At 51.1% G+C, this 17397-nt stretch overlaps 1 protein-coding gene across 6 annotated transcripts in view; it reads left to right on the top strand.

Moving 5' to 3' along the window:
• The window catches only part of Ksr1 (kinase suppressor of ras 1), a 132588-nt gene that overhangs the window by 56481 nt on the left and 58710 nt on the right, over positions 1–17397 (top strand). For all 6 annotated transcript variants that reach the window (XR_003838017.1, XM_021177247.2, XM_029483586.1 and 3 more), the window contains exon 2: positions 15326–15466. Coding sequence is in view for 5 of the 6 variants with exons in the window: in XM_021177247.2 (XP_021032906.1) it covers positions 15326–15466 (141 nt within the window). In the remaining variant the exon portion in view is untranslated. The remainder of the gene's footprint in view (positions 1–15325; positions 15467–17397) is intronic.

Genomic DNA, 17397 nt, shown 5'->3' with positions numbered 1-17397 from the left:
TGTGTGTGCATGTGTGTGCATGTGTGTGCATGTGTGTGCATGTGTGCCAAAGGAGGATGTTGACTGTCCTGCCCTATCTCTCCGTCTTCCTCGCTGGAGACAGGGTCTCGCTAGACTAGAGCTAGGGTGGCAGCCAGCAGCTGCCAGGGACTGCCCTGTTAATTCACTTACTGCAGCTTCTTATACACTTCACAGGGCCACTGGGGCCAAGCTGGGTCCTCACGGTTGTGCAGCGAGCGAGCGCTCTTACCCTCTGAACCATTCTTCCCTACTACACACTGCATGCTTTAACTCTTTCTCCTTCAGTTTACCCTCTAAGAGCTTCTCTCGTGGGGCCCTCTCCTATGCCCTTTCTCTTAAAGCCAATTCCTCTGACCTGCGCTGAAGTCAAGGTCTTTATGTTTTTTTCTGCTATCCACCCGGCATGGCACAGAGAAGCCAGAACTAGCCTCTGTGGGAAGGCCTGGCTTGGCTCCCCTACACAGGACACAGGCAGCCCACCACTTACCCCGCCACGCAGTAAAATAGTCAGTACCTGGTTGACAGTTTGACATGTATCATTACCAGCAACAGCCTTGCAGAACCCGCCTGTGTAATCACAGTGTTCAGAACACAGAAAGGCTGGGAGAAGGAACAAGCTCCGACTCCTTCCCACTTGGCTCCCTCGTGCCTGCCAGCCTCTTCCCCCCTTCCTCTCTCCCCCGCCCCCCTTTCCCTCCTGCCTTCCTTTCCTCCCTCCCTCCTCTCTTCCTACTTTTCTTTTAAATTTTTAAATTATCATTTTATTTTGTTTGTGGGTGTTTTGCCAGCATTCATGAATGACACCGTGTGTATACTTGGTGCTCAAGGAGGCCAGAGGAGGGGGTCAGACTCCTTGGAACTGGAGTTACGGGTGGTTGTGAGCTACCTTGGGGATGCTGGGAATTGAACCCCCAATGCTCTGGAAGAGCAACCAGTGCTCTTAACCTCCAAGCCATCTTTCTAGCTCCACTTTCTTGGTAACCAAACTCACCGTGTAGCCAAAACTGGCCTTGAACTCCTGGTCTCCCTGCCCTGGGCCCCTGAGTGCTGGGATTCAGGCGTGCACCACCATGACCTGCACTGTCTGGCCAGAACCTGTTTTGTCCCTAACAATGGTTTTCCTCATCTGTCATGTGGATCCCTTCTCTACCGATGTCACTTAACACAACTGTGTGTTGAGACGTGTTCTGTGATTCCGTCACAGTTCACCCTGTGGTTTTTATGGTCACCTTCTTCGCATGGCTCCCAGGCTGTGGTCCTTAGGTCTGTTCCCTCGTGAGCAGCCCTGAAAGGCAAGGCCTTGCCTTCTCTCTCTCTCCTTACTGGCTCTTCAGCCAAGCCCAGACAACTGACCAACCACAGTAGCCTTCCTCCCCCTCCCCTCTTGCCTGCATGTACCTCATGTGTCTCTTGTAGCCCCCCTCCCCTCTTACATGTCTGTACCCCCATGCATCTCTTGCTTCTGGTTTCCCAGTATCTCGTGTAGCAACAGATTGAGAAATGGCTTCCGTTTTCAGGAAGAAAACACAAGAGCTTGAGTGCACAGGAGGTCAGCTTTGAGTACAGGCTCATGCTCTGCAGGGTCAGAGCTTCCACCCTGCTTCCCCTTGCTCAAGGGTGCAGCCCTGCAGGTCAGAGGAAGCCAAGCCTTTGGAGGGATCTCGGGGGGCGGGGGGAGCAGCCGGGAAGGACCAGTGGCAATGGTTATATGGGTTTGGTTGTAAGCACTTGCCTCCATCTTCTGCCTCATCCCAGCTTCCTCTGCTTTAGGGGGAAATCCATTCCTAGTGTCTTCTTGATGACTCTTTGGGGGACACTCCCTGGGGCTGCTGAGATGGGAGCTGCCTTCAGCTTGACCTCAGCCCCGCCTCTCTGGAGTGGCTAGGAGTAAGCTGAGAACTCCAACTAAGAAGCCTGGCTGGCACAACAGGGTGACATCATCTGGGTTCTCCTCTTCCTGCTCTGCTGGCTACCTCATCTCTGAGTCTGACTTGTGTCCCTACATGAGACAATACAGTACTTCAGTAAATTAGCGCTCGGGTGCTTTATAGATCAGCCCTTGATCTGTGACTTCAAAGTAGCTGAGACAGGCATGGAGGCACACTGCATGCCTATAATCCCAGTACTTTGAAGGCTCAGGCAAGAGAACTGAGTCTGAAACCAGCCTAGGTAGGCTACATAGTGAGACTCTTTGTCTTTTAAAAATTAGCTAGCAGGGCCGGGCTCAATCAGAAAAATGTTTGCCATGCAATGGTGGGGATCTGAATTCAGATTCCTAGTACCCCCATAAAGAGCTTGGATGCCAGAGCTGGGGAGACAGAAATAAGAGGACCCTGGTCCTGGGCCTCGCTGGCTGGCAAATTCTAGTTTTGTTGAGAATTCCTGTCTCAGAAAGAAGGTGAAGAACAATAGGAAAAGGCACTCGACATTGACCTTTGACCCCACATGTGTACACACACGTACACAGACACAGAAAGGTACACACAGCTCAGGCACACAGGTAGCTGGCAGAGCAGCTAGCCACCGCTCACACAGCAGCACACAGTCACTGTTCTGAGTTGGACCTCAGTTTTCTCATTGGCTTGTTACTTTGTTAGGGCAAATTTTCCTGCCAGTCGCCCCTGCTGGTTGGCCGATCCTTGTTGGAGCCATCTGCACAGACTGGAGGACAGAAATTACATGAGCTGTTGTTCTCTGGCTGACCTGGTCATTAGAGTTTGGATCTGGGTCACCTGGGACTAGCCCTGGGCAGGTGCGGCTCCTGTGCTGCCTTATAAAGCGGGGTGACCCGAGGTATGTGTTGCTTCACCCTGTGGGCCGCAGCACTTACAGCCCACAGCGCTTCTGCTTGCTCTGTCTGAGGTCTGAGTGTGGATGAAAGGATCTGACGCAAGGACGTGTGCACATGCGTGTATCTCAGACCGTTACCCCCGGAAGGCTGAGCCAGTCCACAGCGTGCCTGCAATCTGGATGGTGCAGGAGGCCCTCAGTCTGGTTCTTTCTGCCCATGGATGGGAAGAAGTGAACTCTGGCTTCCAAGCACCCCAGAGGAGGAGACTGTGCTGACACAGGGGGTTGAAACCGATGTGTTCTCTTCAAGGAAGAGAACAGGCCTTCTGGAAAGTTCTGGACACTCCTGGTTACGTGGCAGAGCGGCTGCCTCCCTGGGTTTGTGCATCATCAGTGATGTATCAGTGTGTATGAGTGGAGTGGAATGGCCCCAAGGGTCTGTCCCCAAGGCAGGGGTTTCGGCCTACTAGGTCAAAGACAGGAGGAACAACACAGGGTGTTCATTAGTTATGTGCAGAGGGTGTTTGCTGTGACAAGGATCTGACAGAGTGGTGTTGTATTCAGTTTCTTCACCTCTGGGTCCTCATTTCCTGGTGATCCTCATACCAAGATGTCCATCATTTGCCTCCTACTAGCAGGTGCCCCAGTTTCTGCCATTCGGCGTTGTGCTGGCTAGTTTTATGTCAGTGTGATACAAAATAGAGTCATTTGGGAAGAGGGAACCTCACCTGAGAAAATATCCCCCACCACATTGGCCTGGGGACAAAGCCTGTGTTGAATTTTTCTTGGCTGATGATTGATGTGGAAGGACCCAGGTCACTGTGTGCGGAGCCACACCCAGGTTGGTGGTCCTGGATGCTATAAGAAAGCAGGCTAAGTGAGCAAGCAATAGTGAGAAAAGCAGTAAGCAGCATCCCTCCGTGGCCTCTGCATCAGCTCCAGCCTCCAGGTTCCTGCTTGAGCTCCTCCTGCCCTGACTTGCCCAGATGATGGACCCTTACCTGGAAGTGTAAGCAGGAGTTAACCTTTTCCTTCCCAAGCTGCTTTTAGTTATGGTGTTTTATCGGTCCTGTGGTAAAGCAGATAGCCAAGGTAGATAACACTGCCTCTGCCTCCTTTCCCGGCATGAGTTGCGTGATCTCTGGCTGCTTGTCCCTGGCGAATTTCTCTCTGGAATGGAGATGCTGCCTGGCATCAGCATTGTAGGGAGAATCACATGAGTTATCTATGGGAGGCAGGGAAGACAGCCCTGGGAGTATCCAGCTTTGTGGGTGCCTGGAGCCTACTGGTTTCTTAGGGGGCTGGATACCCACAGCATATTTACTTTCAAATGCACCCCCTTTTTTTTGTCCAGGCAGAGCTCCTCTGGGGTCACAGGTGTATGTGCATATCTTTGTCAGTGTGTTACCCCAACCTAAGCCTGGAGAACAGCCCCTGTTCCTGCCTAGGGCAAGGCCACTTTGGCTTGCTCCCTCAGGCTCCCTATGGCTGGGTGACACTCACGGTTTGTTGGGACTCTCCTGCCCCGACTCTGTTTTACACACGCTAACTTTGCCACTGCACTGTTCCTGAACTCCTGGGAAGAGAGTAAGCCTCAGGAAAGCATCCTTCAGGGTGCGAGTGAGTAGGCTGGGCCGGCCTCCCCTGCACTTACCCACTGTCAAGGAATGCACTGCCCCCCCCCGCACCCCCTCCCCCTTTGTAGATAAGGAAACTAAGTGTACTCAGATAGCCGATCAACAGCAGAGCACAATGGTCATGTGAACCCACACCTGCAGGACTCCTAGAATCAAGGGTTCCTGGCTGGCCCTTCCAGAACACTCCTAGCCAGAGCTCTGTCTGTAGTCTTCGTTGTTCTATGAGCCTTCCACCATCCCCTGTTGCCTGGTTAGTGAGCACAGTCTCAGTGGGTGCTTGGGGCTGGAAGTTGGGCCTGCAGCCTCCTGGCTTCTGCTTGTTGGAGTCGGTGGCCTTGCTTTCTTTCCAGACATACAGCTGACATCACTGCACCCTTGCAGTTCCGTTCTTGGGCTTCTGTTTATTTTTCATGTCACCTTCCCCTTCCCTTTAGCTGCCTGATAAAACTGCCCCACCATGTCCTAGATATCCCCCTCCCCACCCACCACTGATTTCCTTTCTCTGCCCCACCCCAACAGCAGAGCATGCTATTCCTAATGGAGAAGATTCTAACTAGTTGAGTGGCCTTCACAGGTTCCCTTCTGAAAGAAGGGGTTGATGGCTTTGTCCAGGCACCCTCAGTTTACCACATAGTAACTCTGCTTGGGACTCAGTGTTTTAGTCTCTCAGCTCAAAGCCATGCTTTCTTGGGTGTGTGTGTGTATCTCCCTCCACCCCATTCTGTGGCGACAGGAAAGCATGGAGACAGAGCTAAGTTCTGACAAGTGGCATGAGGATCAATTGAGTGCCCCGTGTGTGAAGCGTTGTAACTCATTGAGGGTGTAATGCATGACCATAAACACTGTCACACAGCAGCTGGTCGTGTCATTTTGGTCCCATCGTAGGTCTGTCTCAGAGGCCCTGCTCAGGCCTTGGGGTGTATATGCTCAGTCCAGGGAGTGGCACTATTAGAAGGTGTGGCCCTGTCAGAGTTGATACAGGCTATAAGACCCTCATCCTTGCTGCCTGGAAGTCAGTCTTTCACTAGCAGCCTTCAGATGAAGATGTAGAACTCTCAGCTTCTCCTGCACCATGCCTGCCTGGATGCTGCCATGCTCCCACCTTGATGATCATGGACTAAACCTCCGAACCTGTAAGCCAGCCCCAATTAAATGTTTTCCTTTATAAGACTTGCCTTGGTCATGGTGTCTGTTCACAGCAGTAAAACCCTAACTCAGACAGGGTGCACCTCGGATTGTAAACAGGGTGTAGGTAGGAGCTCATGTGCACTTGTGCTCAGAGCCAGTTGCTCTCCTTGTCCCACAGGTAGCTGCCACATGGGACCACAGATCAGTAAACCAGATCCTACATTTGGACACAAGCCATCAGAAGTCCACCCTGCTTCCCATCACCTGGTTTCCTTGTTAGGCCTTTTCCATGATGCTTAAAGCTGCAGAGGGGGGGGGGGATGGGAACTGGGGGGGGGGCACAGCATGCTAGCTACTCAAAACTCACACTGACATTTTGGCTGCCTGGAGATCTTTTTCCTCACTTAGGACAGAGGAAGTGAAGGGCCAGACAGTCTGTCAGTTGTCTGAAGCCACAAGTAGCAGCAGATGGAAGTGAGACATGAGCTTGGGGCTGTGCGGCTATGAACTCTGATGGCTTTTACAGTTAAGTTGGGGAAAACTGTCTCCCCTTAGCAAAGAGGGGTGGACAGAGCCAGTGTGACAGGCTGGCTGGAGAGGGCAGTCTCTGACTTCAAGTAGAGTACAGGGAAATACCAAGTTTTGCTTTGAGCAAGCACAGGCCCCCTCTGCCTGGTAGGTAAGGCAGGTGCTGTGTTAGAAGGGGGATGATGGGAACCTGGGCTATTGAGTCTGCAGCCTGTGCCCTGCCAGGTTGGTCCTTTGGCAAAAGGCTTCCCCACCCCAGCGCACACAAAGTGCCAAGTTCTAATAAATCAAACAGCCACCCGGGCTCCATGTGTGGTTAGCTAATTTGTTCTGAGCTTCAGTGCTAAGCTTCCTGCCTTCCAGAGCGCTGGTATGCCAGAAATGCCCGGGACGAGCAAGAAGGAAGTCTTATCTTTATAGTAAAAAAAAAAAAAAAAGAATGCCAATAGAACATCTCTTGGATCTGCTCCTTCATTCCACCCACTCTGCCACTAGCTAAATTACCGTTTGTTCCCATCTTGTGCGGAGTTGCGGTGGGGTCCTTCTTCCTTGCTTTTCCCGTCTCTGCTTTCTCCACGCCCACTTCAATCTGTTCTCCGAGTGATTTCCAAAATGATGATGATCATTCAGAAATGCAAATCAGATTACATTCCTCCGTGTACATCCTACCCCATACCTGCATGACGGTAGCTATTTTAATGCTGTGCTCTTCTAAGACCTTGTAGAAGTTTCCAGAACTTTCTAGGACATATAGGAGCCAGTCTTGTCCTACGCCAGCGATGCCGCCCTTCTCTTCTTGGTCCTTTCAGATCTCCAGCTATCTCCCCTGACCCTATTTAAAATCTTTTATGACACTCATCTTTGCTCATAGGGTGCCCCCCCACACACCTAGCATGGCTCCCCCCATCTTTCCGTCAGTGTGTGCCATGCCCCTGGCTCCATTTTAGGGATGCCCTCCTCTCTGATTCCTTGTAGGTCCCAGACACCCCTACACCTCACAGTTGGGCCAGCGTATCCACCAACCTCTCTGTGCATGAGGAGTAAACTGATTTCTTCTAAGTGTTGCATGGCTGGTGAACTTCAGACAAGTATGTGGGGGAATTTGAACCAGGACACAGGTGTGTCTGAAGGCCTGATGTGTGCGTAGTACGTGACCTGTTGTCCCTCCTCTCAGTTTCCCAACAGAAGTACAAAGCACCAGGGACCTCTGTCCACGGAAGCTTCTATGTCATGGACGTTCATGGAACATGACATATCTGTTCTCTGCCTCTTCTCCTCTCCTGTTCCCCAGCCAGGCACACCTATGGACACATCCCTGGTCCCCACTGGATCCTGGGAACCATGCTGCTCACGACAGACACCATACCTGACTCTGGGAGGATGCGATTTAACTATTGAATGAATGAATGAATGAATGACAGACAGCCACACTTCTCTTCTTGCCTCCCTGGGCAGTCACGTCAGGACATGGGAAATGTGAGGATATCGTGAATGTTTGCTCTCTCCTAATTTAGTCCAGGTTGTCTCTGAGGCTCCCCAGGAGTGCAGGGACCAAGAGCACAAAGGCAAGGGTTTAGGGGTCAGAGTAATGAGGTAGGACAGGAAGCAAACCTTGGAAAAACAGTCCCGGGGCAGATCATCCACAGACTTTCCAAGGCAAAGGCTGCTTTGCAAAGGCCCAGTGTGTTTGCTCGCTCAGTCCTGGCTACTTAGGTGGATGCTGTCCTAGGATATTTAGGCCGGAGAAGTCTTGTTGAGGCTCACAGCCTCTGTGGAGAATAAGATTGGGTCATTAGGTGTCACCGAGAAGTCAGATCCTTGACTATCTGTCATCCTTGCTTGGCTTACACTTGGAGTTTCTCAGCAAGCCCCACTAAGTGCTTTTGCGCAAGCCATTCTCCTCCCTGGCTGCAGTACATAGTCTCAGAGTGCTTAGACCTTGTGATCTTATCTGGGGATAGTGCTGCTTGCACGGAGGAGCTAACTGGCTGGAGCGTTTCAAGGGCAGGGTCACTGCACCCCAGTGGGCGCCTTCGCCTGCCAACAGGGCTAGGGAGCAGCGTGGGGTAGACCCTTGCATTTACAGCTTAGAGCCAGGTCACAGAGTTCAGCAGTGGCAGATGTGGACAGGGGAGTAAGCTTCATGCACCCAGCTGTGGTCACTCTCCGCCAGCCAGCCCTCCTTGGGAACATCTCCACTGTGGTCTGGGGCAGACTTGTTTGTTTGTGTTTGAAGTTCCCCCGACTTGGAGTTTGACGTCAAGGCAGGATTGCTTGTTGAGAGGCTCGCAGGGAGGTTGTCTCTGTAAAAATGCACGGGCTGGCAGCTTCCCCAAGGAGCCGCCAGGGAAGGTTATTGCAAAAACCTTAGTGTGGGGTCACTGGTGTTCTCTCTGCTGCCTACCTCTCTATCCCTGGCTGATAGTCTCACTCTGCCCATTTACTGCTAATGTCAGCCCTTCTGAGACCCTTGCAGGGTTTGATTGAGAGCCAAGGGCCACCTCTAGGGCCAAGTGCTATGGTCAGCCCGTGCCTGTGTGTGGAGCCAGCATCTGTGTGGCAGTCCCCCGAGCCCTCCTTGCATTCCCAGAAACTGTTTTGCAACATGTTGGCCACGGAAGCCGGACCAGAGTACTTAGCCAGCTGGGCTGGCAGGATGTCCCCAGAAGCATCCAGCTTTGGAGAGATGGAAGCTGGAAGGGAACATTCCCTGGGCAGAGGGGCAGCAAGGAGGGACAGTGGCTTTAGGAACCATTGAGCTGTGCTGGGTGTAGTGGGTCATGACAGCTTTACTGACTTCCAGAGGTTAGAAAGATGCAGAAAGGAATTTGGTTGGAGCAAGAACTGCTATGGACATCCACTTAATAGTGTGTGTGTGTGTGTGTGTGTGTGTGTGTGTGTGTGTGTGTTGCTAACCATTGGGAGGAAAGACAAAGGGTGCTGGTGAGCTGGGACCTAGTCTATTGGCTAGAAGATATGCTAAGACTTTAGAAGGGTAGCTATGGGTACTGGGCAGGGGAATGGCAGGCTTAACTAAATTTAGAGCTGATTTGGGACCAGGGATCAGGTGTAGCTCAAGGCTTATTGTAAGTCAGACAAGAGATGGTGATCCGCTAGTATGAACAGAGCCACTTAGGAGATATGCGAATGCTGTGGCTTTGATGCACAGGACCTGGTACAGTCTGGGCATTGCTGGATTTGGGTCACAAGTCTTTCTCAGTGCTATCCCCAGTGTGAGTGGTCAGCACAGCTCAGCCAAGCTGAAGTATCAAGGAGTCAATATTTTTGGAGATTATGTGGTCCTCAGGGGCAGAGCACCAGACTAGATCATTGCTGTAACTATGTGATTCAAAAATTATAACAAAGTTCTTGGTGTCGTCATTCGTGAGCTGGGAATAGTAAAATGTAGCTCCGTGTCACGTGGGCTTAGCATGTGCTGAGTGACTGAAGAGCTTGTCATTCTGCTAAGGCTGGTGTGGTAGGCAGGTGTCCTTAGCCTGCGAGTGAGCCAAGCCAGCTGCTCAGCAACCCCAGCTCAGCAGAGCTTTGCTGTTCTAAGCTTAGTTTTGAGTAAATGAGCATCCCAGCCAAAGCAAGGGAAGGGAACCGGGAGGATGGTCCAGTGGCTAAGAGCACTTCTGCAGAGAGGACCTGGCACTTCTGTAGGGCGCTTCACAGCCACCTTTAACTCTAGCCCCAGCAGATCTGACACTCCCCAGAGACCCCCATGTCCATATATGAACACAGACACAAACATGTACACATATATAAAAATAAGGCAAGTGTGGTAGCACACACCTTTTATCCCAGCACTTGGGAGGCAGAGGCAGGCGAATCTCTGTGAGATAAAGGCCAGCCTGGTCTACAGAGTGAGTTCTAGGCCAGACAGAACTACACAACTATAGCCCAATCTCAAAAGAATGAAGAAAAATAATAGGATCTTTTTAAGTATGTAAGAGCCTGTAATGTTTTTGGTTTCTTGTGCTTATTTTGTGAGGGGAAAGATACTCTACTATTATGGCTAGGTCTGGAGTTGTACGATGACTGGAATGTTACCCCAAAAAAGATCCCTACCTCCAAAAATTGCCATTGAGAATCCAGGAAGAGGAGTTAGGCACTATGTAAATGGGGGCATGGTTCCTACTGCCAGGTTTGTAATTGAACACTGACATAATTTCATGATTTTCATAACCCAGGGAGCCTGCCTCTGAATGACTCTGGTGTCGGCCTCAGCCTGTTCCTGCCATCCATTGGCCCTTGTATATTCCTACATTGATTATATCTGCTACCATAGACTTAATCTCCTGCCCTGTATTTGGACATGGAGACTTGGGCCACAGGCAGCATCTGAGCCACTTTCCCAGCCCATCTCTCTAGTTTATAAGTCTCCTGTAGAAGGGACTTCACAATCCTAGGCCCTGCAACTTTAGGGTGGAGCTGATGTCATTTGCAGAGTCAGCTCTCTGGAAAGAGGTGCTTTTTGTGGAGGTACCAGAGGTCCTTATGCCACTGTGCACTGAGTTGTTCTTGCTGGCTGAGCTGAAGCTTGATACTCACAGGCTCCTGTTCCTTGAGCACTTGCCATGTCCTGGGTGTTGGAGAGAACACTGGCAGAGGAGTCCACAGGGAACAGGCAGATAGGGAAACTGATCCAGTCTGTGCCACATGGGCGGTGTTATGGGGCTGCCTGACCTGGTGCCTCCCTCAGAGGACAGAACAAGGGCCATAACCAGGTAGGTTGGATGTTGGAGATAAACAGGAGGCTTTTGAGGATCCTTGCATGTGAGGAGTATGTTTCTCCATCTGACATCAGCCAGTCCCCCAACAAGGGCTGCTCTACAGCCAGCCTCTCTGTGCAAAGCCCATGAATGGCTTAATAATAGCCTCAGAAGAGCTCCAACTTCCAGATCAGCATGGCCCCAGGATTGGCCATGACATCTAGACACCCTATGGGGTTCATATAAGATACATTTGTTCTTGGTGTCTTCTCTTTGAGAGGCTTGGTCTGGGTCATGCCCAGAGCAATGAGGATGTAGCAGGTAACGTGTGAGCTTGATCAAAATTCTCACGTACAGGTACTCACCTGGGCAAGCAGCATCCTCACGATCTATACCCTCCCAGAGTCGTACTGTCTGGTGCCAAGGGGAGAGAAGAAACCAGAGGTACCTAGGCAAGCCTACTTTTGGCCTTCCTATTTTTGAAAGTAAATGAACCTGGCCCCAGGAAAGTGGCTCTGTCAGCAAAGCACTTGCTGAGTTTGGATCTCCAGCACCTCTGTAAAAACTGGATCCAGTGGTGTACATCTGTAACCCCAGTGTTCAGGGGAGAGCAGGGACCAATGGCTCTCCCTAGCTCACTGTCCAGCCAGTCCAGCTGAGTCAGTGAGCTCCAGGGTTAGTGAGAGATCCTGTCTCAAAAAATAAAGTAGAAAAGTAAATTGAAGACAAGGGTCTGCCTTTGGCTCTAAGCACGGGTGTGCATACTTACACAGAAGTGATATATCTACATACTTAGAAGAACATAGATCACAACACACACTATGCTTAAACATTCCTGATCTGTTATCCCAAACATTATTCTGAGGTCAACAGTAGCTTTTGTTGCCTTTAGCTCTTACCCCAGAGAGGGGCAACTCCAGAGATGGGCAAGCACCCACTGCTATAGTCCTTGCCATTGAGGTGATGAAAGAGGACCTGAAGACCACCTGGCAAGGATGCTAACCATCACTGAGCAAGCATTTCCCTGCTCAGGCAATTTATTTGGTGTGGTCCCCCACCCCACCCCCAGGGTCCCATGTGGCTCAGGCAGGTGTCACACTTACTATATAGCCAAAGATGATGTTGAACTCTCTCCTCCCACGTGCTGGGAGTACAGGTATTCACCACTGCCCTGGCTCAGGCTACACAGTTTCGCCTTTCAGGTACATCAACCCTATTGTGACTGAGGCTGGCACTGGGAATCCCTTGACTGTGTTTTTCCACAGGGAACTGAGGCAGTGAGGGACTTTATGGCCAGCCTGTGGTCTCAGAGCTCAGTCTTCCCCCATGTCCCTGTGTCTTTTTTTGTGTTTGGTTGGTTTGGTTTGGTTTGGTTTGGTCTGGTTTGGTTTGGTCTAGTTATTTTGAGACAGGGTTTCTCTGTGTAGCCCTGGCTGCCCTTTAACTCAGAGATCCACTGGCTTCTGCCTTCTGAACGCTGGAATTAAAAATGTTCACCACCAAGCCTGGCTTATTTTTGATTGCATGCGTGCGTGCATGTGTGTGTGCGCGCGTGCACTTGTGCGCGCCTGTCTGGGTATGTGCATATGAGTGCTTGTATCCTCACAGGTCAGAGGCCTGGGATCCTCTGGAGCTAGAGGAGCCCCAGACAATTGTTAGCTTCCTGGCACGGGTGCTGGGAACTGAACTCAGGTCCTCTGCAAGAGCCCTAAGCGCTCCTAACTGCTGAGCCATCTCTCCAGCCCATATTTACAATATTTTGAATGGACAGGATTTAGTTCATTGACAGTTCCACCCAGGTAGAGCTAACAGTCTTCCTCATGTCCTGGTGGTCTTCAAGGGTGGCCTGAGTAGCTTGCAGTTACACTGTGGGACTTGCATTTTTCTTGCCAGTTCCAAATATTCTTGTAGGTAGTTCGACAGCATCAGCCTCCACGTGTTGCTGCATTTCTGAGGTTGAGGCTGAGCCCTGGGGCTTTTCTCTAAGATCTTTGATCCTAACTGTCAAAGCTCTGAGCAAAGAGTGGACCTTAGTGAGTGCTTGCTGTATACAGGACCTGCCAACTTGTTTGTGGGCTCACCAGAGCTTTTACACTCTGTAAACCTAGCTGTGTGGAGAACAGTGGGGCAAGTACTCTTGATGCAAATGGCTGTCAAGGTGGGCAGACCGAGGCCCTACCTGTGGGGCCTAGCGATGACGACTCTTAGCTCTGTTGGCGGCCACCCTGCTGGAACCTCTGGTGCTTTTAAATTCCGGAAAATGCAGATCTTGTGGGTTTTGTGGCAGAGAGGAAATGACACCATCGATGTGAGGTCCCCTGGCACACCCCCTGGGCTTGGCTGGCAGGCCCTGCTGCGGTTTGTCTCAGAAAGTGGCCATTTGGTGCTTCCGAGACTGCACTAACTTTCACAGAAAGTGAGAGCAGCCCCATCTCCCTGGGATGGGAACCCTAACACACCAGCTGCTGCTGTTTTGCCTGGGCAGGATAGAGCACTGCTCCTCAGTAAGCGAGTTCTCAGGAGACAGCAGCTCCAGGACCCCAGAGCTGCCAGCAGTCATAGCACAGCAGGGACTTGCCATGTTCCTCACTCAGCTCAGGCCCCACTGGCAGTGTTGCACAGCCCTGCCCATGGCCTGCTTTGCGATACTTAGCAGAACTCCAATATCTTTATAAAACAGATGAAGACTAAAGTATAGCTTGGTGGTAGGGTATGGAATGAGTGTGGCTGTGAGGCCCAGGCCATGTGCCAGGCTTCTGGGCATCTGATGGTACTCAGAGATGCAGACTAGACCTGTGGCTATGCAGAACTTGTAACCTAAAAGAAGAGAGCCAGACCAGCTGGAAGGACTTAGAGTCACCTGGGTGAGGGCCTAGAGGCTTCCAGGAGGAAGGGGCGCGGACGCCTAGCCTAGGTCCAGGGATTCATGGCAAGAGGGTCACTGGCACAAAGATGAGCGAGGGGCTGAACATGGCTTGGGGAAGGCAGAGAAGTGGAACTGGAGACCCACAGACTGGCTCAGGCTTAGGGCAGGCTGGCGCTTCCCCACATCAGTTGGCCACAGCCAAAGTCCTATGTAAAACAGGTGTTATTAATCATCCCCCAGAGGTCCAGCCTGTGGGCCCCTCACTGGGATGGATGGCTATTATTGACGATACTGTTAACATTAGGAGCCTAGCCGCCTCTTTCATCAGTGTGGAAAAGGGTAGTTTTGAGTTCTCACAGCTATCTGATAGGTAGGCCTGCCTCTGGTCAACCCTCTGAAGGTGTGGTTTGCAAGCCACTTAGAGTGGAGGAAGAGACTGAGTAGAAATCCTGAGATTAGAACCCTGGGGTTTCCTTCCTCTGCCATTGGGAGCCCAAGTCACACCCAGGTGCAGTACCGGGCATGAGAGGGCGGAAATGGGTGAGATGGATACAGGCCCTGCCTTCATGGTGGGGGGGGGGGGCTTAACGTGTTACTTGTGGGGGTCCAATATTCTAGTTCAGTATACTTAGTTCAGGCAAGCTTTTGTTGTTTGCTGTTTGGGAGAAATATTGAAAGTTAGAGTAGCCTGGTGGTCTCCACAATTCTCATATTCACTAGATACCCCGGGCTTTCCTTGTTCTCTCTGGTTGCTGGTGCCCTCCCCTCTGTGGACCCTGCTGGATCGCCTCAGCTGGAGGAGCCTCCTCTTCAAGCAGGTCCTAGTTGTGCTCTCTTGTGTGTCTTGCCTCTGCTCTGTGTTCCTCAGTGCTGGTCAGAACTCTGTGCTTGACCTGGGTCAGTCTGTCCTTGTTCAAGCTTATCTTGCTTGAGCCTTTTGAATGCTTTGGACATTGTTCCCTTGGGAAACACCAGGTCCATGTGTCTGGAATTTTCTGATATCCTTTTGTTTAAATCCCCAATAGCTTGTGTGGAGACTCCAGTCCAGTCCCCTCCCAGTCACAGCTACCATGTTGATGCTTTTCTGTGCAGTGATGGGCTGAGAGCTTATCTCTTAAACTCTCTAAGGGTGGCTCTATTATCATCACACACACACACACACACACACACACACACACACACACACACACACTCACATATGAGGGAAGACCCTTTGCCCCAACCCAGATTATCTAATCACAATTGGAAGGTTGCCCCATCTTTCCAAGTTTCCCTTCATAGCCCTTTCTTGTTATCAGTTATCCATATCTGTGCCCCAAACAGGAAGGCTGGCTTCTGTTTAGCTTGCTCCTATTCTGACTAGTCATGACCCTTCCTGTTGCAGGACTGGTTTTGAAGGCAGTGTAGTTGGCCGGCCTCAGCGAGGATGGAGCTCCATGCTGTGGCCAGACTCTCCTAATTCCTCTACCTATTTTCTTCACCGTGAATAACAGACAGCAAGGGGGTTCCCCATGACCTACCATCTCTGTTCTCAGCATATCCGTGGCATCTGCCTGAGCTCCCCCCAGAGGGCACATGGCTGCCACATGCTTGTGCTCCCCATAAAGGTGACCTTTTCTTTGCTGGACTTCCCACAGGCAAAGCTGGTGCGATACATTTGCAAGCAGCAGCAGAGCAAGCTTAGCGTGACCCCGAGCGACAGGACCGCCGAGCTCAACAGCTACCCACGCTTCAGTGACTGGCTGTACATCTTCAACGTGAGGCCTGAGGTGGTGCAGGTATGTGGCAAAACCCAGGCCAGGGCAAGAGGGATGAGGGGGGACCACATCCAAACTTGAGAATGGCTGAGATGGAGGTGGGAAATGCTCTGCTCTTGGGAAGGGGCAGAGGATGGCATGCAAGCTGGGGAACAGCAGCAACCAGGAGCAACCCAGGGTACCTGTGGCTATAGCAAGTGCCCCAGGTGCCATTGACACATAAGCTGGGACAGCCCCACCAAACTGCCATTCATTTGATCATCATGACAATGACCTTTCCTGGAATTCTTGACTCTATGACAGACATTATTGTATTTAGTACTGTGACATTGTAACCTTGGGGCTAGAGAGATGGCCCAGAACTTAAGAAGAACAGTTACTGCTCTTGCAGAGGACCTGGGTTCAGTACCAGGACCCAGGACCCACACAGTGGCTCACAGCCATTTGTAACTTCAGATCCAGGGGATCAGATGCCCTCTTCTGGCCTCCACAGTCACGATGCACACACATGCGTGCAAACAAAGCACTTATGCATATAATAAAGGAAACTAGGTGATCTCACTCTACTCAGAGTTCTATAAAGAAGGTCTTGCCATTCTTCTGTCATACTTGAGGACACACAGCTGGCAGGTGGCAGCCATGGGATTGGGAAACAAGAGCCTGAGCTCAGCTCAGTGTCCTCTCCCGACTGCCTAAACTGCATCGTCTCCTTCAGTCCATCTTTTTCCATTTGTCCACATCCCACCCAACCTCACCTTACCTCTTAGCCAACAGTGCCCTTGGAGGCTATGTCAGGGTGCAGGGCGGCGTCAGGGTACAGGGCAATGTCAGCGTACAGAGCGACACTCACAGAGCTGACAGAAGCGGCCAGGTGGGAGCTGTGCTTTACCAGGTCAAGTCTCATAAAATGGGAAAGACCGACCCTCATACAATCTCCTGCATCAGTTCTAACCCTTGCTAGTGCTTACAGTTAAGTCCATTCAGTGTGGGCTCTGAGGCAAACAGAACAAGGGAAGGGTATCCTGCCTGGCTGCCACTCAGGAAAACAAAACTAAACAACCCTTTGAGATTCGTATCCCTCCTGCCCCCATTTCTAAGGGGTTAGGACCAGCCAGCCACTGGTCTCAGGTAGCCCCATACCTGCACCTTTAGAGATGAGAGCTGTAGTCTAAAGCCTGGGTACCAAAGAAACAGTATAAAATTACTTTGTGTGTGACTTTTCCTGTCTGTGACATGTTGAAGGGACATATGTTTGAACATATGTTTATAACATTAAAATTACTCTCCTCTGTCTATTTGGTGTAGTTGATTGGTTGATTGGTTTTGAGGCAGGGTCTTGCCATATATCGCTGGCTGGTCTGGGACTCTATATGTAGACCAGCAGGGTAGCCTCAGACTTGGGACGATCTTTCTGCCTCTGCCTCCCAAACGCTGGATTATAAGCGTGAGTCCCTGTGCTCAGCCGGTTTTTTGTTTGTTTGGTTGGTTGGCTGGTTGGTTTTGGGTTTCAAGTGTGGTTGCCAGATTGGAATGTAAGAAGTACCACTCATCTGGTACTTCTGCAGGACAGTACCCATGGGGACCATCTAGAATAATCTCACGTTTTACTCTCATCATTTGACGGTTAACCCAGTGTGTTCCTTTTGTTGCTTCACACTTTTGTGTCTTATTTATTGTTTCTTTATTAATGTTTCCTGAGTGGGTGTGATAAGTTACCAGACAAAAGCCAACTCCAGCCATTGGCTATTAGACGTGACAGTAACCAGTTTTGCTGTGACACTCTTTGTAAATGCTCTGGGATTTTCCCAAAGAGATATCCCTGGGTGGAAATGTGCCTGTCCTGTCACGGGGTTGGGGAGTGAGTGGATCCTAGGCCCCAGTTACCTTCATGTGTAGCGTGGTCCACATTGTAGCCAGAAAGGGTGGGCTGGAAGAAGCCTGGGGGAAACTGC

This window comes from Mus caroli, chromosome 11 (genome assembly GCF_900094665.2).
Source record: "Mus caroli chromosome 11, CAROLI_EIJ_v1.1, whole genome shotgun sequence".
In the NCBI taxonomy this organism is placed as follows: Eukaryota; Metazoa; Chordata; class Mammalia; order Rodentia; family Muridae; genus Mus; species Mus caroli.
This window is presented reverse-complemented; position numbering and strand designations above follow the sequence as displayed.